The 23,567-nt window shown below is 34.6% G+C and overlaps 1 protein-coding gene across 1 annotated transcript in view; it reads left to right on the top strand.

The window, feature by feature from the left end:
* Nucleotides 1–23,567, top strand: part of LOC140154337 (RIMS-binding protein 2-like) — a 150,741-nt gene that overhangs the window by 18,056 nt on the left and 109,118 nt on the right. The window contains 2 exon segments of the mRNA XM_072176910.1: nucleotides 13,610–13,693; nucleotides 17,936–18,025. Of these exon segments, the coding sequence (XP_072033011.1) occupies nucleotides 13,610–13,693; nucleotides 17,936–18,025 (174 nt within the window).

The raw sequence follows: 23,567 nt of genomic DNA, 5'->3' as shown, positions 1-23,567 counted from the left end.
CTCTAGTCCGAAAGTTCCCTAGTCCGAAGGCTCCTTAGTCCGAAGGTTCGCTAGTCTAAACACATAATTTACCATTCACTAGTCTGAATTCTGAAAAAAGGTTCGCTAGTCCGAATATTGGGTTCTCTAGTTTGCTAGTCCGAATAATAAATAAGGTTATCTAGTCCGAATATAGAATAAGGCATGCTAACCCTAACCCTTAACCCTAAACCTAAACCCTTAACCTTAACCCTAACCTTAACCCTTATTTTATATTCGGACTAGAGAACCATCGGATTAGTGAACTTTGGTTTTCGGTCCAGTGAACTTTTGGACTAGAGAACCTTCGGACAAGCGACCCTTCGGACAAGCGACCCTTCGGACTAGAGAGAAGTCATGTACCATATTTATTAGTATTGTATTGTGGTACTGCTTGTCACTGAAATAATTTCAGCTATTTGTAAAGCAGACACAGCTTTCATTTTAGAATACTGACAAGTTTTAAAAACTGGAACAAGATTGGAATTTATCTCTTGCAAGATTAAATATTTGCTAGAGTTTGCTAGAATTTAAAGTTGCTAGAGTGTCAAAATTGATCTAAATATCTAAAATGTTTTGAAATGTTTCAAAATTCAACCAAATTGTACCATTATTTGTAATCGTAATATATTTTCAAATTGTCAGGTTTTTGGATTTGGTAGAGAGGATTCCTGTACAGCTGTACATAGTATACATATTGCAGTATGTATACCGTGCTGTGATCATTATAGTTGCATCCCTGTAAGGCGTAAGTTAAGTCATGATGTTCCCTTGCAGCTTATTAGCTCTAGCAAAACTGTTCCTTTAAGAGTCATATGGATTTTATCAAACAAATTCTGAGCTCCGAGGGCCAACTACTGACTGCTTCAAGGAATATGGATCTCATTATTCAACTTGTTCTTTAACATCACATCATTCTCCCTTGAAGGATATATAGATTTATCTGTCTTTACAATGGGGATGGGTACTGACAAACACAGCAGCCTCAGAGGGACAAGCATTTCTTTGTTAAGTTGTCCTTTTTAGAAAGTGTGGTTTTAGGTAAATTTTTCAGCAAAATTGAGTATAATACATAAGGAGTGGGTTGTTGAATTTTGATGGTTGACATGCTGCTGTTGATATGGGCTTGATAAGTATGATGAAGATAAAAGAAAAGAGGAGAGAGTGGGAGCAATACAAGCAGACAGACAGACAGACACCCAGACTGACAGAAAGACAGAAAGACAGACACATTGAATAGAGTAGTTAAAAAATTGAAAAAGAAAACAAAAAATAAAAATGATTAACAAAAGGCCAATATATCAGGCAATGATAAAAAGATGAAAAAATATCGATCAAAATGTCAAAGGAGTATGAATGAAAGAAAAATGAGCAGAATCAATTAACATTTGTAAGAAATGCACACATTTCCACCGTGTTAGATTTAGTTGAGGCTTGTATCGCTCCAATTTACAACCAATTACACCTACAAATTGGTTTGCTCAGTCATGATGAATGGACTATCATAGAGGATTTGATATGTAATGCTGATGCTGTTACTGTATGCTGTAATGCCTGTGATGATTTGTTATACCTGATATAGTTGCATGAATGAATTCATAGCATCTCAATTACTGCTATCTTCAGTAGATAGCTATAACCAATTACTGTGCAGGAATGAAAAACAAAATCTGATGATATCTCCCTTAATTATCAAAATCTATTTCAAGATCTAATAAGTCAAACTTACACATTTGATGCGCTTGTTTTAATTATTTTTTATCATGCTTACTGCAAGCTAGTTAATTGAAAATTCTGAAAAGGTGAATATGTTTGTGTAATCTTCATTTGCGCAGTGCCTCATTCATGTATAAAGTTACATCATATACATACTCTTTCCGGGAACTGAATTGTTTTATATCCTCTGATTTTTTTGGTTTGATCCCATCTGAGACTGTAGCTAAGCTAAAGCAAGGACATTTAATGAGCACTTGTGCTGTAATGCATAAAGAACATTTTAATATATAACCAGACATATCATTTACTAAATTAGATCAAACAAAAAGATGAGCAACCAGTTTTGAACAACAATTGGATACAATTTTAACCGTTCTTCAAAACGTGCTGTATATATATACTGCAATTAAGTTTAATATGCTCTTAGAGATGCACTTATTTTAGTATTTAACCAGACAGCTAACATTTATTTAAACTGTTTTAAAAGATTGCCTATTTGGAGGAGCCAGGCTTTAAGACCAGTGGGAGTGTTTACTTTCATTCATTTCCATTTTCCCTATACTGTGAGTTATTTTTTTTTTCTGATAAAAGGACTTTGCTTTTAAGAAGTTAGGATAAATGAATAGATACTACTACTTTTTTTTCAATACACAGCGTAAATAGAACCCCCAAAGCATGAGTTGTGTTTGTGACATACTATGTAGCACAAGATTTGTGGCTTCATAATAGTGGTTGGCTTCTTTGAATCATTTCCCATGAGAAGCATAATTTCCTCTCACAAATGGGCTGCAAGTGTTTTTTGAAATGTCTAGCCTATACCACCCAAATGCCCTTAATAGACTATGTATCAAGCTGTCGTCAAATTTGATTCAGAACAACGGAGATAGCGCTCCTGTGCGTGCTATCAATTAAGCGATGAATCTTGTGGCGGTATTCATTAATAGAAGTACTTGTTGACTTGTCTGACATTATGAACAAATGGGGAGATACATGTTTCATAATGTGATTTGTATTATCGTTATGACTCAATAGATTTTGTGACCAAAGTTAGCAAAGCTTACATGGTGAGATGGAAATGACTTATATCATAAGGGAGAAAGGTTGTCAGGAAATCACTCAATCTTATGAATGGAATCATGTTTCAGGAAGTCTATCTTTAGGGAAGATAATATAAAATGTGAAAATTCTGATTCAATATCATTTTAGGGATTAACGTTGCTTTTGAATGACGTTACTGTTAGATAGTAATGCATTATGCATGAACATGTTACTTTGTTTGTTACTGCATTAAAAATTTACATTTTTAAAGTGATGCTTTGGGCTATAATGGTGGATGGTTGAAAACATCAGATTCTTAATTAAAGCTTGAATTCTTATGTTACCTTTAGATATTTTGTCATGTACTTTTTAAAGTGATCACGTTTTAAAGTGTAGTATTAAAACTTGTTGTTAGTGATGAGTAGTAGATTGAACCAATGATATGGACTGGTCTTTACAAACCATCAATAAACCTAAATCAGTGGTACGGAATATGTTGAATCATTGTTGTGAGCATTGACCAATTTACATTTCCTCTTGTGTGGTTTTTGCTGAAATACAATTTCATATTTAATATATTATTTTGATATAGAAAGTGAACTGGGAACTGAAATGTTGTGTTCATATTGACAACAGTTTATAAAAGTGTTTCCAAATTTCATATCTTGGCTATTAGATGCATATGCAGTACTTTTTACCAAGGTGGCGAAGATGCTAACTTGATAATTTGCCAAAAACTCAGTTTCTGTATCAGTGCTATTAAGTCTTACATTTGGGGGAGTGGATGTAGATCATGATAATATTATAATATGATTTCTACCTTGACATCTCAAGGCTAGGTTTTACACATCATTATTTATAGGTGCTTATCATGACTATACTTTATGTAGTTTGGGAAAATCAGTGACAAGATAATTTAGAGAGCTGATGTGTCAGTGATTAGTATGCAATTGCATAAATTTTCACACCACTTGAAGATTTTCCCATTTTACAGAGAGTACTTCAAATTACTCTGCATCAAAAGGTCATCACAGATCTCCAGAAGCAATGCGGCAACTCAACACCACAGATTAAAACACAGCCTCAAAAATAACCCTCATTACCAGAACCACTAAGAACACGGAAAGTGCTGTATTTTCACCATTTTCTTTGTGAAGGGAAAGAGCATGTTTCCCCCGAATCAAGATACTTTGTGGATTGGAGTAAATCCAGAATAATTCTACAAAACAAAGTAGATTATTTGTAATTTTAGTTATGTCAATTTAATCTCATCACAGATTTGTGAAATTAAATTTGTTACAAATAATTATTTTCTGGTATTTGTCATTTGAAGTACAAGTAGATTAAAATCTGGTCAAGATGCATGCTATTATGACCCTTTTTGTTTTCTGCAGGCAGTATTTACTCATTATGGTAAAGCTGGTAAACACAACCACTCATGCAAATTATGCTGCATTTATTATTGTGAGGTGTTCCTGTATTTTAAGTTGCTTTAATCTCATGTAGATTTTGGTGGTACACAACCCTTCATGAATCATTACACTGTTCAAAGAATTTTTTTCATCAAAATATAGAATCTGTTTAAATAAAACACTAGCAGGTTAAATATTCCTTGTACTTCTTGAGAGATGAGACAAAATGTGAACTAAATTAATTTTAGTAGCTTTTTTTATCACGAAACAATGATTCTGTTTCAAATATTAAACTTTTTTTGGTGCATATTTTGTATCAGCTATAATGGATGTTAAGAAGTATGAGAGACTACAAAGGTGATACATTGATATCATTTAGAAATTGTTATGATAAATAGATGTTGTGTATTGCTTCATAGTTATCGCATACACCGACATAATATGAAAGCATAAGAATCAAACTCCATCAACGATAGTTTTAAAATTCCATGCCTCAAGCCATTAAGTACCATTCAAAAAATTGACTTCAACTTTCACACCAAATCCTTCAACAAGCATTTGAAAGCTTCTCTTGATGGGCTATTGCACAAATTAACCAACCCCCTTTTTAGGGTTAATAAATGATGTCAAATATTTTGATTTCAAGCTCTACTGTAAAGGGTGTGTGCTAAAATTATAGAACAGCTCATTTAGCACTTGACGCATTTAGTTGGCCATCTTGACATAGCCTTCAGAAAATCTTGATGCACTTGAAATGATTCCTGATGAAGAGGATTACATCTTAGAAACTGTGGTCGGGGTTCTGTGAAGAAAAATAATCTTACCACTTCTGTACTTGTTTCCTCCTTGTTGTCATCATGGTCATCTTCTTTCTCTTCCTCCTTCCTCCACCTCCTTCTCCTCCCTCCTCCCACTCCTCCTCCTCCTCCTACTCCTCCTATTCCTCCTCCTACTCCTCCCTCCTCCTCCTCCTACTCCTCCTACTCCTCCTATTCCTCTTCCTACTCCTCTTCCTACTCCTACACTTCATACTCCTCCTCCTACTACTCCTCCTCCTATTCTTCCTCCTCCTCCTCTTCCTCCTCCCCCTCCTCCTCCTCCTAATACTACTTCTACTTTTCTTCTTCATCTGCTTAAAAAATGACTATCACAATTTCAATCAAGAAATATTGGTTATGGTATAACAAAACTGTCATTTTTAAAAGGATTTTTCGGATCGATTGAAGTTATTAACAGGTGCATTACACATCTAACATGTAAGACGCATTCCTAAAAATGCGAGAAAAAGTGAAAACAAGTTATCATGTGTATATAATACAATTTCAAGCTATCAACGCAAGTTAACAGTTTATGGCATTCAAGCATCATCATCGCTATTGACAAGGCGTCATCAAGTCTAGGCTAACCGAATAAACACTAGTCAGATTATCCAAAGATAGAAATAAGATTTGAAGACAATACGAATTTGGAATATTTAGTTTCCGATAAGAGAGACAAGAGTGACATTTGAATACCTAATCTTAGTCTAGATATGGATTTTATGTTATGGTCAAAATTTGTGTTTTCACTGTGTGATTATTTTTCACCGCAACATTTGAATATCTACGTCTACTGCTTCAGCAGCTGATGAAAAAATCTTTTAATATTAGTTCAGAAAGATGTTGCATGAGGTAAACAGAAAACACAACAACCAATCACACACTGGCGACCAGTGGCGTAGATTTCTTGTTGACATTGGGGGATGGTGTTGGAAAAAATGTCTTGAAGTATAGTGAATCAATTGACGACAGAATAAGTTGATGGTACAAATGCGCGCAAAGCATGCAAAAAAATTTGCCATATTGAAGCTAAATTGATGAAATATGGTGCAAAAGTGGAATTTGTGTGAAGAATGCAAAAATTTGACGTTTAGTGCTAAAATGGCCAAATATGAGGTTAATTTGTTCAGAAACCCACATACAGGCGTCAACATTTGGGGGGATGGTTGTATGGACCATCCTTCCCCTGTAAAAATATTGTGGGGATTTATCCCCTCATCTCCCCGGGATCTACTCCTATGCTGGCGACAGTCTGTTCAACGAGTGGCATGGAAAGATTGTTCCCACCAATCATGTACGGTGTTGCTTAACGCAACTATAAATGTGGTATCAACGGCCTTTTCAAATATGTGTTCAAATTGTTTGAATGTATTTTGATGCTGGCACATGATCAGTGTTTTTCGTGAAAGTCCTCACGAAAAGATCCATTTCACAAAGAAGATATTCAAATTGATGCAGTGGCTTCTCCAACTTTCCTATGGAGCAGGGCTACTCAGAGTTGGCCCAGGCACAGGGTTGGTAGAATATAGTGATGTATTGCAGACAAACTATATATTTTTTAATGTGAAAGAATTGTTGTATTACGGTGATATCTGTAACATAACAGCTTTATATTATTTCCCTATTATATAAAGTGGATTGACACACATAAATGGTATCAATAACATATATAGTCACTTTGTTCTGGTTTACTTTCTGAAAGGTTTGCCAGACAAATACACATTTGCAGTCATTCCTGATGTATGTGTACTAGATCAGTTACATGCCAAAAATCCACACTCATATTGAGATGTATTATTATTACTGGCATACAAATAGTAGGAATTTTTTTGTGGAACTCAAAATTTAACATATGTGTTTTGCGATCTCCTGTAATGTTACAAGGAAGTAAGACCCTTGTTATGACAAAATTGTGTAATCATGGTTAAAATACACATGTATGTGAAAATTCCCACCAGAATTAGACTCAAGAGATCCTGCAATGATAATATTCTTTTTGCCTAATGAAAATGATATTGTACAAATGAAAATAGATAGTTCTTGTAGTTATGAATCAATTTTGATTCATTTTGCTTGCTTGGTTGTGGAAATCAATTTACAAGCTTGATTTACTATGTTTGAATTACCTTTTCTGTAATTATGTCTGTCTTCAAAATAATGATGTAAAATCTGTTAAATTTGATGATGTTACAAAAGTTAAAAAAATTGTTTTAAAATTTGCCCAAATTCTGGAATTCATTATGTTTGATTGCATCATTAGAAAAATTTGTTGGCATATGATTATTCATCCAGTCGTTAAGAGAGAACATTGCCAGTGTTTTAGATGTTAAATTAATATCTTGATTATTTCTTTCGATTACTTGTTTCTTATGAATTTCAAAGTATGTGATTCAATTTATCAAGAAATAATAATGCCTTCTAGTGTGTATCATGCTTATTTAAATCACAATGGTAACATGCTTTGTGTATTGAATAATTGATGAATTTCTGCCTGAAGAGAGTTTGCAAAAATCATGTTTGAAGGCAATCTTTAAGAAAATATACATTGTACACTATCTGACAAGTATATTATTAGTTCTTCTTACGCATGTAAATGAGTTGTTCTATTTTTTGCTTGAATTAAATGCATGACAAAACATGTTTTCCATCCAAATAATTACGTTATAATGTATAATCATGTGAATCCATCCATATTTAATACAACATGACTCCTGCAGAAAAATATATAGCTTGTCAGACCCAAGTAGGCTATGCCAAGGTCAGCAATGTAGACTTGTTAAAGATTTGACGAAAATATATTAAATGCTGTTTATTAATAAGTGCATCTTGATTCAATGAATCATATCTTATGAAATCATGTTGTATATTCAAGTTTGTTAGCATGTAGACCAAAGAAGATATCTTACCCTTCCCAAAATCCTTTGCAACATGATACCCCGGGCATGATACGTCACCTCGTTACATCAGATAACATTTCCATTACTTTGTACAGGTTCCCTTTGTATTCATGTTGAGAAAAGACTGGCTGAACATGTGTCGATAATCAAGAAATAAACATATTTTGCAAGATCTGGATGTTCTCTGTTCATTAAGGTACTTTTTGTCACTATCAACCCATGTTGCACTAGATAGCAAATCAGTACTGAAAATTGAAATGGAAGAAATGCATTGTGGGAAGTGTTAAGATATGCATGAGGACATACTGAGCAAGAAAGGAACATGCTGACCCTTGAACCTTTGATTAGAAAAATAAAAATGTTGTTTAAAATTTAGCAAAGAAATGTATGATACAAAACTATTTTTAATAAGTAAATCATTCATATACATCTTTCCTCGTAGTAAAGAAAATAAGGCACTTGCTGGTGACATATTTGATGTTTGTGACATAATTCAATACTGCTGGATTCTGATAAACGCTACCCATCAGCTATTACCATGACAGCTTACTTGCATCTACCATATGTAATATGTCTTGGAGCAAGGCGTGATACAGACAACCTGTGAGCAGTTGAACATAACGCCTTAGTTTTTCAATTTCAGCACCGTTGCTCAAGACACCTTCATCTCTTGTTTTCACACCTCACAAAGTGGCATCATAAGTGTTGATTAGATTCCATGTCTGTCAGAAGAAAATCTGTTGGGTGGTGGTTTTACTCAGATGGATGTTACTAAATTTTGGTTAATAAAATATGTTTGGGTCGGAAGTGTTATAATGTTACTGCAGTTACAGGGTGATATGTAGCATAGTGTTTGTAGAAAAGTTATAAATTACATATGAAAATATGTAATTGTACTTTCTTCGACAATGGGAAAAGTTTTTTCCCCTTTATATCTATAGTTGTAAATTTAATACACTGAGATAAGATTACTCCAAATATGGTGGTTGAAATATTTACCAAGAAGATGGTCAAATAAACTACAGGAGCATTAAGAAGGCATTCCTGGTGGTGATGTTGTTATAAAACAACCTGCTAAGTGATGATCATTGTACACATCCTCCTTCCTTAGTTGGCCAAAATGCACTTGCATATTGTGGTCACAAGTAGGCATGGTAATAATTTAGTATGAAGATGAAGTAGAGTCCTGCATTGCAGATAGGTTAATGAGGATCTGAAGTGAGTAATCAGGCAGTGACCCTTATTGACCCCTCCCATTGACAAGTGTTGATGAAGTAGACTAAGTACATTATTGAGTTTAAATACAGTACCGTTGCCTAATTTCATAGGTAAAGCAGTGACTTTTGTGTTGTGAATTCCATATGTATCCAGGCATGGTCCATTGAACCAACCATCCTAAATGGTTCTCTCAGTAACTTCTCAAGTGCCATAAATAAAGCCGACTGGAACTTTAGTTTGGGAGTGAATCTGAAATATATAACATGATATGGAGATATATATTAGGAAATGTTGACACATAGGGACAGACAGACAGACACCCGACACACACGCAGACACCCAGACAGACAGACAAGACACCATGACAGACAGACAGACAGACAGACAAAGGGAGAGAAAAGAGAATATCCATCTGGACCTGGGTCTTAAGGGCCCTTGGCCAAGAGCTTACAGAGGCCAAAAGTGAGCCCATTTCATATGTTAGTTTTTGCACAAGAATTCCTACAAAAGGCATTTACTCTCTCTGGAAATTGGATACATCAAGTGAAGCATTTCCCCTCAAATTGCCCCAATATGGCCTTTGAGTAAACACTGCCTACAAACAGAACCTGATTTCAGTATGTCTCTATATTATATTGAGTTTTGATCTCCCCAGGCCAAGGCCATCTCTTGTGGCCCTAGAAAAGGGGAGGAAGAGAGTTAGGGAGTATGGGATGAGGTCTAGAGATAGGTGGAGATAAAGTTCAAAGAAGAGTGAAATTACCATCTTTTTTTTTATCAATTGTGTAATATAAATTCAATTGAAAACTTCAAACATCATTTCACTCTCTGTAAATATTTGTGTTGCATGACATTTATTTACTACTTAACTAAAATCTAGGCAAATACAATTTTACGTCGGTTATAAGTTGACGTATTTGAACATGTCCTTGTATGTAAACTATGTAGTCTTGAAAAGTAATTGCTTTATATAAATTGATTTTACTGTCTGTTGAATAGAAAAAAAGTGTGATAAGCTATTATAATACAGCAGTGTAGTGATTTAGCTCTTACAGTGTGATGTTTAGAATTTAGAATGGCGACAAAATGTTGGAATTTTGTATTAACAGATTTTGTGGGGGTTTAATATTATATTTGCTGTTTTCATATTGGGAAGTTCTATTTTTTATGTTGCTGACTTTAGTAGATTGGACCATTTTTTTAAAATTGTAGTTACATATTTTTAATAAGACATCAGTTATCCTGAGTAAAATACATGATTTTGCCATTTTAAACAGATCATGAGATAGCATTACTTCATTAGCTTATTTTGTTGTTGTGTAGGCCTATTGTCTTCACTTGGTGCTGTCTTTTGTATATTCATTTTTCAATTGCCACTATTGTCTTCCATTTGATGGCTTTTTTTGTGTTAGTTTCAGTAGATAACATTATTTAATTACTATCTTCAGTAGATAACAATATTTTGAATTGCTGTCTTTAGTAGATAACATTATTTAATTACTATCTTCAGTAGATAACAATATTTTGAATTGCTGTCTTTAGTAGATAACATTATTTAATTACTATCTTCAGCAGATAACAATATTTTGAATTGCTGTCTTTAGTAGATAACATTATTTAATTGCTATCTTCAGTAGATAGCAGTATTTTTTATTGGTAACTTAAGGAGATAGCAATGTTCAGTAGATAACGATATTTGTAATTGCTGTCTTTAATAGATAACATTATTTCTAATTATTATCTCCAGTAGAAAAATATTGCTATCTTCAGGAGATGGCAATATTTTTAATTGCTATCTTCATTAGATAGGTTAATTGCTATATTCCGTAGTCGGCAGTATTTTTACATTGCTATCTTCAGTAGACGGCACTATTTTTAATTGCTATCTTCTGTAGATAAAATTTTTTTAATTGCTGTCTTCAGTAGATAACATTATTTGTTAGTTTTATCTTCAGCAGATGACAATAGGCCTATGTTTAATTGATATCTTAATTAGATAGCAAAATTGTTATTTGCTATCTTCAGTAGATAGCAATATTTTTAATCAATATCTACAGCAGATAGCATCATTTTTTAATTGGATTCTTCAGTAGATAGCAATATTTGTAATTGCTATCTTCAGTAGATAGCAAAATTAACAAGATTATCCACAAGACTGTTTTCCCAACATTTTTGCTGAAGAAAAATAAATAGCAGAACTTTACAGGAAAGAGAATTGTTGTGAATTAGTTAAAAGTGTCATCTTGCTGCTGCAACTGATTAGAGTAACATGTACAATAGTAATATAACCCTTTGGAGGAAAGTTGAGAAATAAACCGATCCTCTCTTGCTTGCCAATGCGGCATTGTGTACATGATGCGTGAACATGGTATGTGTAAAGGTAATGGTGCATTTAATGCGGCGGCTATTCAGAGGAATTGCTCATAGCTTGTAGGCTAGAAATTCAGCATTGGAACCAATTGAGCAACTATAGTGTGTGTTTGTATATATGTGTTGGTTTTAATTTATATCGTTGCTGCACTTTATCCTGCCTTGGGGAAAGCAATACGTATGTACGCCTTTTCATAGTGCAATTTCTAGAATGTGTGAAGTTTTTGTAAAAATTTAAAGATAAATTAAGAAAAGAATTCATACACAAATGTTCACCCCGGCTTATTAGCATTCACTAACAAACACTCCAGCTCATACACCCCCACACACAAGTGCACATAATTAGATATTTGCAAATTTCAAAAATCATTTAAGCTTTGACAACTTCCGATAAAACTCTTAATTCTGCAAAGCTGCCTATCCCAGCCCATAAATCCACATGTTGACCATCAGCCAGTATTCTATCCATGTTTCTTTGATCCATCTTAGTCTACATCATGCCATGTGTGCTAGGACAACTGCTTAGCGTAACAAGCTAATGGTGCAACAAATAGCTAGGGAAGGCGGCTGACTGGCTGAGGTGAACAACCTACTGGCAGTCCAGCAGGTTGGCCGACTGGCTGCCACTATAAGCTTTCTTTAATTCTCTCCCTGGGGTTGTCATATGTATCGCACACTTTGTTGAACACGTGCGACTGTAAGGATAATACCTCTGTGTTATACTTCAAGATGTAGTCAATTTGAGATACATGTGCACTAAACTAAAATTGTCATTTTATGTGTAGATTTGGGACTGTTTTGTGCAAGCAAGTTAGAAAAAAATCCCTTTTTGAAATTAATTTGGTTCACTGGAACAGCCCTGATAAACTTGATAGTGGATGGATAGCAGCAATTGAGTCACATTACACAAGTACAAAATGTACTAGGGTTCAAAGTACTTTCTAATTAAGAAGGCTATGTTGAGATGATTCTATATATATTATTGATTTTTTTTATTTATAGCTTTTGGCAAAATGCCAAGCAAAACCTAATATTGACAAACAATAAATTGAGGGGATGATTAAACCCTTCTGTGTACTTTATGCCATTGACAAATAATGTTAATGGGGTTATTTTGTGCAATGTGGATGGAAAATTTACCTTAGCTCTTGCTTAGCCCTGTAATTGACAATGTCCCTAAGAGAATGTGGAGGAGAAATTAAGAAGAGCCAACATCAGTTTGCTTCATATATGGGCAGTATTTGGTATTTGCTTCCTTTATGTTTCAAAGATCGACTGTTCAGTGCCAGAAGTGGGTAAGTGCAATATTATTACACTTACCCACTTCTGGCACTGAGCAGTCGAGATGAGAAAATACAAGGAATGGATAGGATGAACATGCTCTTGGATTATGCCAGGTAAAATAGACTAAGCTGTCATCATTTTGTCACATGCACTTTCCCATTTTGTCTCTTTTGTAAAAAAAAAGATGAAAGAAGATGCCTTAGTATAAGATAATATTTTCATCACCTGATGAAAATTGGTATCCCATTGTGACCCGGCACATATTTAGTTTCTATGCAGAAACTTAGTGCATATCGACTGCTCAGTGCCAGAAGTGGGTAGGTGCAATAGCTGCCATGTGTAGATGAGTACAATATACTGTGTGTAAAGTGCCAAATGGTCACAGAGCAGCTATTGCACTTAACCACTTCTGCCACTAAGCAGTCATTATTGCCAATATCAGTAAAATAGGAATGAATCTAAAATAGCACATTAGTACCTTGACTGTGGAAGATGTTTAGTGATCGAAGAAAAGATTTTATAGCCTTTCCTGACTATTCAGAAATAAAATTGACAGTAAAAGTACACCAACCTTGGTGTAAATAAATAATGCTCTATCAAAGTCATTATCAGAGTGAGACTATAGGTAAATAGGTTATGATTTAGAGATGGCAAAAATAAAAGAAGTTCCATACTCAAATTCAGCTTTTGAGTGTCCCCATTCTCAGTATGCTCAGTATTTGTTCATATAAATTGTTACTAGTTGGTGGTACTTTAATTGTGTGTATCATATGATATGAATACTTATTTTAATTTGTAGTTCATTATATTGTGGTATTTCTATTTTTTTCCTGTGCAGGAAGTTGAGGTCACACAACAGAGAGTGACATGTGAGGGGCTCGAGAAAGACCTTAGAGACCAAAGAAGAAAATGCTCAGATCTGGTAAGATATTGCTGCTTAAGATTTTATCACTTGAAAAACAGCCTCAATTTTGTGAAAAATAGACTGAATCTGATCACTCCCTCAGATTTATTGTTTATGAATAACTTACATTTACATAACTCCCTTGATACATCAGGTAGAGCCTAGAGTTTTACCCAGCCTTCGGTTGCAGCTTGTAGATATGCTTTAAGCTCTGATCAATCATACGTCCAAAGATTGTTTGCAATATTGAGTGATTTAAGGTAGGTTTAGATCATCCAATCTGTCTTCTCCTCCCTGTGGGATCGTATCCAGGGTTTAGTTTGGGAGATGTTCTGACAGATTTCAAATCAATAAATTCATGCATTGTTATCTCTTGTCATCTTGTGTCAAACAGCACATACAGGAAATACATTCTCTGTGATGAAGTAAGAACTTCTGTATATTGAGATGTTATCATCTACCATATTATACAGGGTGTATCAAAATGATTGGTATCCATCAGCTTTGTCGACTAATGAAACGTCTGCTTCTTCTACATTTAACATTATATCCTCTTGAAATGACTACAACCCTTAGTTTTATTACCTTTTATAACATAAATTTATAAATAAGGTCGATGTTATCCTACATTTTGATGTGGCGGTCTTGGCCATGCTCACTGGATATTAATGGGTACGAATCATTTTGATACACCCTGTAATATTGATTAAAAAAATTAGATCCAAAGTAAGCTCTTACTCCTGCAACTTTTTGTTAAAAATCAATATCAGAAGACAAAGTAATTGTATCTGGTTAGTCTACATTCAAAAGTTTGATTATTAATTTGATAACAACTGAAAAAAAATGATAATGTCATCAGATTGAAAATATGTGAACTAACTATTGATTGCCTCCTCATCAATCCGAGACATACAATACTCGTAGTTAATTAGTTTTCTTGTTTAATTATCATCCTGTAAAAATGGTTTTAAGACTGCCACCTGTGCTACTTGAACTGACAAGATGGAAGCTGGTGATAATGTGTGTAGTACTTAGTAGTATTTACATCATCATCACAGTGATGCCAACGTCGCGCCTTAAGCGCACAATTGGGCTACTTGGCAATCACTTTCCGCTACTCAAAAAACCATGTCGCTACTTGCCTAAAATTGGGCTACTTTGCAAGAGTCAGGTCCCGGCAGTAGTTTGATGTATTTTCCTTTAATTTAGCCAGTTTTTATAAGGTTTTGAGTTTCTGAAGCTCCCAATTGCAGGTACAAATGGTTTTATGACCATTTATTGATCGGTTCGTAACTTCCCATTAAGTGTTTAAGTCAAGTGTTTTTCCACCAAATTGAGTGATTTGGGTTCTAAATTCGAGTAAAACCGCCCAAATATCCAGTATTGGGTGCTTTTTTTGGAAGCTTAAAAATTGAGCTACATGAGATTCATTTACGGCAGCCTGCGAGCCAATGTGCCGCGCCTTGATGCTGAAAAGTTTTGGCAACACTGCATCATCATAGGCCAAGTTGCATTCAATGTGAGGATGACACTTTCACTGATTTTGCAATGAAATGTAGTTGTCTGTAGGGTGAATATAGCAGCTGCATACTAGAGATGGTAACGTGATACAACCATTCCATATAAACTTTCGAAAAAACTACTCTTTTGGTTTTAAGATATAACCGAGTTTGATTAAATAATAGTTTAAGTTATAACCCAACTTTATTATTTTTAGAACATCCAGTACCTCCTTGTTTCGTATAGTAGGCAACAAGCCTTCAAAATTGAAGCAGTTACATCCCGCTTGAAAGCATATAACAAGAGTTCTCCTCCAGCAGGTCCAAGTGAATCCAAATATCTAGTGAATCTGGATCACAAGATGTCACAAGATATTACTATTCCTCTCTGGAATATCATTCACTCTTAGCTGTATTGGGCTATTCCAATTGAAATCCACACTACCCCTGTGGAAGATTTTGGAAACATCTTCCACAGGGGGAGTATGTTTTTCAAATGTAATTGGTCAGGGTTAATCATGTTGAAACCCATACTCCCCCTGTGTTATGGCTTTACACATATCTTACACAACTGGAGTGAGTATTTGAAATGGAAGTTACCCAATTATCTATTGTATTCAAAACTCATACTCCCTCTGTGGAAGACGTTAGCTAAATCTTCCACAGGGGTAGTGTGGATTTTAAATGGAACAGCCCATTTCTCTCTAAAACTCAGCAACCCACTGACAAGATTGAAACTGGTGATTAATTAGTGGGCTATAGCATATTTCCTTAGAATTAATGAAAGAAATCTAATGTGAGATGATGATCAAGGCAACATGATCTTCTGTTAAAGTTGCTTTACCGCAAAGGTTTATATTTCAATAGTAACTTTTTGAAAGAAAGAGTTTTAAATAATGAAATTCCAATAGAATTTTAAATAGTTAAAATTCCGATTACTTTTAATTTGATTTCAGCTGTATTTCTCAACTAAATATTAATTCCATTCTTATCAGATCTGTGTCATCCATCCAATTACTGATCTGCAATGTTGACAACTTCAGCATTGCTCCCATTTCCTTTCAATTCCGATACAGCGTATAAGTTGTCATAGTGATAGGGAAAGGACATTAAGAATTAGCAGTGACCTTCACTTAAATGTAATTGGCAAAGTGAGAAACAGGAATTGTTGCTGAGAGTGACCAATTTTATTATTAGTGGAAAAGGTTAACAAGTTGATTTCATTTTAATTGTGTGTAACTGTCAGTGTTAGCAACCAGCAAGAAAGTGCATTTGTATCCCCAACATGAGAAACCAGGTATCAACAAAATTGAAATAAAGAGCGGTGGCTCTTATTCAAATTGTTTCTTGTTATGCAAATGACAGTTTATGCTCTGTAACCTTTATACTGATGAGATTCCCGGCTTGCCATTTGTTATGCTAAAACCTTTCCCTATTTCACATGCTCAAGGCCATTTCTACACAGGTGAATGAGCATGAAAAGAGTCCATCTCACAACTATTTGGTGCGGACAAAATATTGCATTAGTGTACTCAGGGAGTGTAACAATCTTTCACTTTTGCTGTCTGCACTAATACCATAGCAACAAGTATAAGATGCACTGGTCCTAAAAAAGGAAAGTTTGCTACTTGAGCAAAAGGTTAACAAGTTGATTTCATTTTAATTGTGTGCAACTATCAGTGTAAGCTACCAGTTAGGAAGTGCATTTGTACCCTCAATCTTATGCTTACACTAATACCATAGCAACTGGTATAAGATGCACTAGTCCTATAAAGTGAATTTTTACTACAAGCATTTATATATCTGGATAGCAAGAAAACAATAATTGGTTCAATGGACTTTGATCCAAAGTACTTTAGTCCAACAGAGTTTCAGCCAACCATATTTTGTCCCTCTTTATTTTGGTCCTAACCTTATTTTGTCACATATATTTTTGGCCACCAAAAATTGTCCTATAGATGGAAACAAAAATGTTAGGCCAAAATATTAGACCAAGTATTTGATGGACCAAAAAACATGAATGAAATATCTTTTGGATCAAAATATTTGAACAAAGAGTATTTGGACAAAACAACACTGAACCAACTGTATATGGACAAAACAGTTGGACTAAAGGTTATGCATGCACCCCAATTATTAGTAAGTGATATTTTTTACGGTAACTTTTTGGTTCAAGTATTTGTAGTTATTTTTTGTTAACCTTCAGAAAACCGGATTTGTTCTAATATGTGACACATTTAACACTTAAAGATATTAATAGGTGTGCGTGCATTGGACCATATTAGTTATGATGCAAAAGTAAAAAATGACCCATTATGTTTGAAAAACAGTTTTTAAGAGCCAATATATAAGGTGATAAATTCCTATGCCATACACACTCAATGAACACCACTTAGCATTCCTATGCATTGGGCTATTCGAGTTGAAATCCATACACCCCCTATGGAAGACATGACCTTAATCACCCACACAGGGAGTATGAATTTCAAATAGTGTTACCTAAATGGGTGGCCCCATTTGAAATTCACACCCCTGTGTGGGAGATTAAGGTCATGTCTTCCATAGGGGGTGTATGGATTTCAACTCGAATAGCCATGCAATATCTTGCTCACTGACCTGATACAAACAATATCAGGTTGAAGGCATTCCATTGAACCTCCTTATGTAGTCATAATTACAATGTAATTAGACAAATTGACAGCAAAATATTAACTTGCTGTTTTTTCTCTGTTTTTGCCTTTGTTTCCATCTCATCATACAGAACTTGGAGCTTCAGCATGCTATATCATCTAACAGTACTTTGATCAAAAAGAATTCAGAACTTCACCAGAGACTATCTCAATTGGAACATGTAAGTACATCCTGTTGTCTTTTTTACTCCAATAAATTGCAAATCATCAATTTGAGACTGAAAATATACTCCTATGCTATTGTTATTTGACAAATGATGTTTATTGTTCATTCCACAGCAACAAGAATCAAGCCACCTCATTGTTCATATTTCAATTGCTGTTTACTAGCTGGTGCAGTATAATTTCAGGTTCACATATCATTCTTATGCTATGTCATTTTAGTTTGGAATAAAGCTGTACAGTAAAAGCTATCATTTTTGTCAAGGTGAGATTCTCCTAATTACAATGAAGCCTCATGTGGAGTGAAATCATGGATGCATAAACAGCCCTGAAATTTTAAATTGTATTCAGTGCTGCAGTTTGTGCAACTGTGGACATATGCACAAACTAAGGTTGAACTTCTTAGATCAGAGTGTGCTTCAAAAGTTTGTCAATGAAGTGGAATTCAAGACATATCTTGATATTACAAATACCAGACATCAGTACAAAAGATGAACTGCAGGAAATCAACATCAATGAAGTTACCGTGGAAATGGAGCAGGCAATCAGTTTTGCAGGAAGACGAATAAAAAACATGTGTTGCTTGTCCTTGTTACTAGGCCAAAGAGGCAAAAACAGAAGTGTGAACAATTTTTGTGGTGTTTTCTAGTCTTTCTGGCATAATGTAGAGCTGATCTTCTTCTTCTTTTTTTTTTTTAAGTGAGAGCTTCAATTGTTTTCTTCCTGAGGTAATTTTACCTTGCTAGCATTTGCTAACAGGTTTTTGTTGCCAAATGTTAGGAGATGTATGAAACAGGCAATCAGCTATGGTGTAAGTGTGTGTTTATTGGTGAAATGAATTTGTAGTTTCAGGGCTTTTTAGGAGTAGGTGTATGAAGCAATAATGTCACATGTGGGATGTTCACAGAGCTAGTTCTAGTTATGACGATTTTTGTTTGGTTTTCTGTTGTTTTGTTTTTTGCAAGTAAAAGCCTAATTGCAATTTGCTCAAAGAAATAGGACGTACACAACAAAACATCTGCATCCATGCAGTAATGTTACTTTCTACTTGAAGCGTGTCAAATGATAGCCTAAATTCCCCATTACAGAAATTACCTTCACTGGTAATTACAATTTACATGTGGTATCAAATATTTATTGCATTTATTAGCCACCCTCTATATTATGTACATCACATTAGAAGTGTGAAAGGCCAAGTCTGAAGCATGTTACCTCAAGTAGCCCATAGCGTTTATGTCATAATAGTTGGCGCTACAGGATGATCACCTGTGACATCGCCTATTCAATTACACATAAAGCCTGGAATGACATCATAGTACTAGCACACCTGATACCGATTGCTATAAGCCATATTCACACAGGTATGTCACCGGCCATATGATTCATTATGTTCCGACTTGATACATTGCCCACAGTCAGAACATGAAGTTGTGGCCACATGGGAGAATACAGGAAGTTTGCACCAAATTCTGATTTTGTGCATTTAAACCTATTTTAAAAGTGACTATTGTGATACTAATTGAAGTTTTGCTCAGAGCATCTTTAGTGGTGTAAACAATCACGAATAAAATAGGGAGATGGCTTGGTGTAATTTTCAGTTATTAGACACTTTATGGACTGTCTGGGTCAGGTGGTTAAAAAAAAAGACATATAATGCATCACAGACACACAGTAACTTTGATGATGATAAATGCATCATTAGATAGGGGTGTCCATTTCATAGATGAACATTACTGGCAAACATTTTGAAAGGGATTAGTAATAGAACTCCAACTTATCTCTTGATGAGCTGAGAGTAATTCTAATGTATGATGCATTAGATTTATGATGCATCTGTGATATGTCTCTTTGTGAAATCTACCCCTTGTAGAGAACTAGTTTTGAGAACTTGAGAAAGTGATTGCATTTTGGACACAGCTAGAGGTATATGTTTGTGCAGGAGTAGGCATGTAAAAGTTGTGTGAAGCAATGCATGGAATTGTAAAGTCAGCTATTTAAGAAGTGTCACATTGTGAAAGCTTTAGATGCAACAATGAAATAATATTTAACAAGACTTCACATTTTTTTCGTGATATCAAGTTCATGGAATTCCCATTGTTCAAAGTTACACATGTATCAGTTTGTTGTATTTTAATTAAACAGCTCAGTAGGTATGTGCTTATTGAGGTAGAAATTATCATTGAAACTCTAATTTCAATACATTTTGCCTGTAACCCAAGAAAGACAATACCTGCTAATATCTAAATGACACTTTTTTTCATTGTGTGTCACATGTTACCAACAGAAGGCTCGTAATAGATTAGGAAAAAAATAACATCTTTGCCAAGTTTGAGCTGTTCCTTAATTCACAAGATGATAATAATTGTTTTGTTAAAAGGGGAACAATGTTCTATTCATTTACTAGCTCTTTATTAGAAATTGAAGTCATAACATTTGCCAAATTGTATATACAATCTGGGTGGTTGGAGTCGAATTGAAAGAAAATCCCTGAAAGAATACCAATAAGTATAGAAAAAACTCCCCAAGAAATAGAAAGATATGGAAACATTATACAGTATATCAAATTATAACCCAAAATAACAAAATACAATAATACATTCTAATTATATTATTCAATTGTTTTTGCTTGCTATGATATTACATGAGGAGCTACAACTGTGCCCTTGGACTAGATGGCAATTTCCGTTTCTGCGGATTTTGCCTGCTACGTGCCTACAACTGTTCGCTATGTGCCCTAAGCCAAGTTGATAACCCTCTAATTGATTAAATCAAGAAATGGCTGCTTAATTCCATTCAAATTGCTTTATAAATTAATTGTGTTTTTACTATTTTGATGGACTTGGATGATCGGCTAAAGAATGCTAGTGGTGTTACTAAATTTAGCAAATATATATTAGATTTGTTGTACGGTTAGAATTGATCAAAGTCTGATATCTATCCAATATTTTATTGTAGTGTAGGTAATGTTTAAAAAATGCCTCGTAGCATTAACAATGAAATTGTAATGTTTCTGGTGCCTATATGAAATTGAATTATTAGCTTTCTACAACATGAGAGAAAGTATGCATCAGGTACGACAGCCGAGTGGGTTTGCATCTGTGTTATTGGTCTGCCGTTTTCTTTCCTCCATCCTTTCCATTGGCCTTCACCTGTGTCCTATCATCCCTCTAGGCATCCAACAACACCATCACCTCCGCAATGTTTCTCCGGCCAAGTGTGTAAATTGAATTATGAACTTGCTGTCGTGGTCACTACACATTTTAATTACGGCTTGGTGAGGAGGGTTTTGTGAGCCTCGGATCATCAGAACTAGGACTCGGGTAGTATTGTCTGAGAGGCTATGTCTCATGAGTAAAGAAATGCTGAGAATAACCTTCTTCCTGTGGTTGGCTTGGGCAGATGTTTACATTTACCTAATAGAAATAAGGCTCGATTGGATTGATGACTGCATGGATATATGGGTCCAAAGTTGATGTTTGGATGTTTTCAAGTAGGAGTGATGTTGATATTTTCTTTTCATTTGGGATTTTGGAAATAATCTGTTATGTTGTATTATGATTTTAAAACAGTTGCAGTTTTAGCGAAGAGATGGGACAGAGGCTTATATTTTGGTGTTTGCAGACATTTGCAGACAATCTTGCAAGTGTCTGTTTGACATAGCGGACACCCAACTCTTTTCTGGGTCCCTTTTTGGAAACATGAATAGTGGGAAATTATTGTTGGAAATCACTTTCAAAATATATTCCTAATTTGGTCTGGATTGTCTTATTCCATCAGAATGATTTTCCCCATTTTCTTAGTGTGTAAGCTCCCAAAAATGTGTGAGAATCTCTGTAAATTCACACAAATCAGTTTGGGAGAATCGCTACAAGAAAAAATTACCAGATTCTTGCCAAATATCAGAGCCTCCATATTAAACCATTGTGATAAACTTTCCGGTTTTAGAAAGTATATTCATTAAAGCTTGCCATGTGTACTTCATTACTTGTTTGAGATTAGAATGAATAATATTGTTTTACTTTGGCAAATAAGATTGTGTTTTGCCTGGATTATCAAGTATGCCACATCATTTGTGAATCAAAAATGAGTTTTTTTATTCAATGTTTAGTATCAAATTAATTATTCTATCCCAATATTTAACCGGCAATATACTCAAATCCCATCATATTTGGTTTTGTATCTCCTGGGTCATGAAAAGTTGCTGGAAAGAATAAAATACAAAACTTTGTACCATAAATCCATTTGAACTCAAACTACTCATTTTGCTGTACTGCATCACATTTGTCCTTGCGGTGGACATTTAACAGATATCTGAGCCATGACTTGTCTACTATACAAACTTCTAAAACAAAAGTAAACCAAGAGTACCGCACATTGACCAGACTGACATTTGTACAACCGATTTCGTAGGAATTGGGACAAAGTAGGCGATTATATTGGCATATTCAAACCAAAAGCAAATCTTGATGTATACACAGTCTGTGCACGGAGAGAAATAAGTTGATTGCAGCACTGTTTGGTAGACTCAATGATGATAACTCTTTCTGAACCAAATATGTAGAGGTAAAAAACATGTAGTATGATGTTTTTTATCGGATCTGTAGAGTTTATATAGTTATACATATTTTTTCTATTGATAAGCATTGAATAACAAAGATAAGGTCAAACTGAACTCAACTTTTCTATCCAGTCATTATTTTCATCTCTACATTATACGCACCACACAGTTCACTTTAATACAGAAATATTTTTCCAAGTATATTTCCTTTTTCATATTTAAAAGGATATTTTAATCAATGCAGATGTCATTATACAAACAAAGTCCCTCATGGTAAGTGACTTTGTGGTGTATTCAAAATATTTTGCAACCATTAAAATCAGTTGGGGCAAACCATTAGCCATTGCATGATGGAATCAAATGTAAATATCTCTCAGTTCCAATATGTCATGTGTGATGATTTTAAACGATAGAGTTTTGCCTTCAGTGACAAAGCTACCCCGAAGAACTACTCTGTGAATACTACACAATGCCCTTGTATGATACTAATATGAAATTTCAAATGAAAGCAAAAAGCCAAACACTGGTTAACTTCAATGTATGACCCTGCAATGATTTTTGTGTCATATTTGTGGTAGTGGCTCTTTTTGTTTTCAAGGCAGGTGCATATATGTGACGTGTCATGTCAAAAGGAGACACTTTTGGGCAGGATCGTAAATGGAGAAATAGCCAAATATCTGCCCGGGTGATTTTTTCACAATTTGGGTTTGTTATAATTTGTAATGTTCTTAACGTTTAAAATATTGTCTGATAGTTTCAGACCGGAATATAACTGGCATCCTGTATTTTTTGAGACATTTAATTCAAGGCAATTCCTACTCTCAACATTGTCAATGATATTTTTAAAGGCCAATATCTCAATTTCCAATTTTATGATACCATAACTTACGAACTCAATATCTTCACTTAGGAATGTCCGATTTCATTGGGGAAAACGGCATTGTGGAGCAAAATATCTCAATATTTAAGATATGTAAAAATCT

Source organism: Amphiura filiformis, chromosome 1 (genome assembly GCF_039555335.1).
Source record: "Amphiura filiformis chromosome 1, Afil_fr2py, whole genome shotgun sequence".
Classification (NCBI taxonomy): domain Eukaryota; kingdom Metazoa; phylum Echinodermata; class Ophiuroidea; order Amphilepidida; family Amphiuridae; genus Amphiura; species Amphiura filiformis.
The sequence above is the reverse complement of the archived record's forward strand: the minus strand, read 5'-3'. Positions and strand labels throughout refer to the sequence as shown.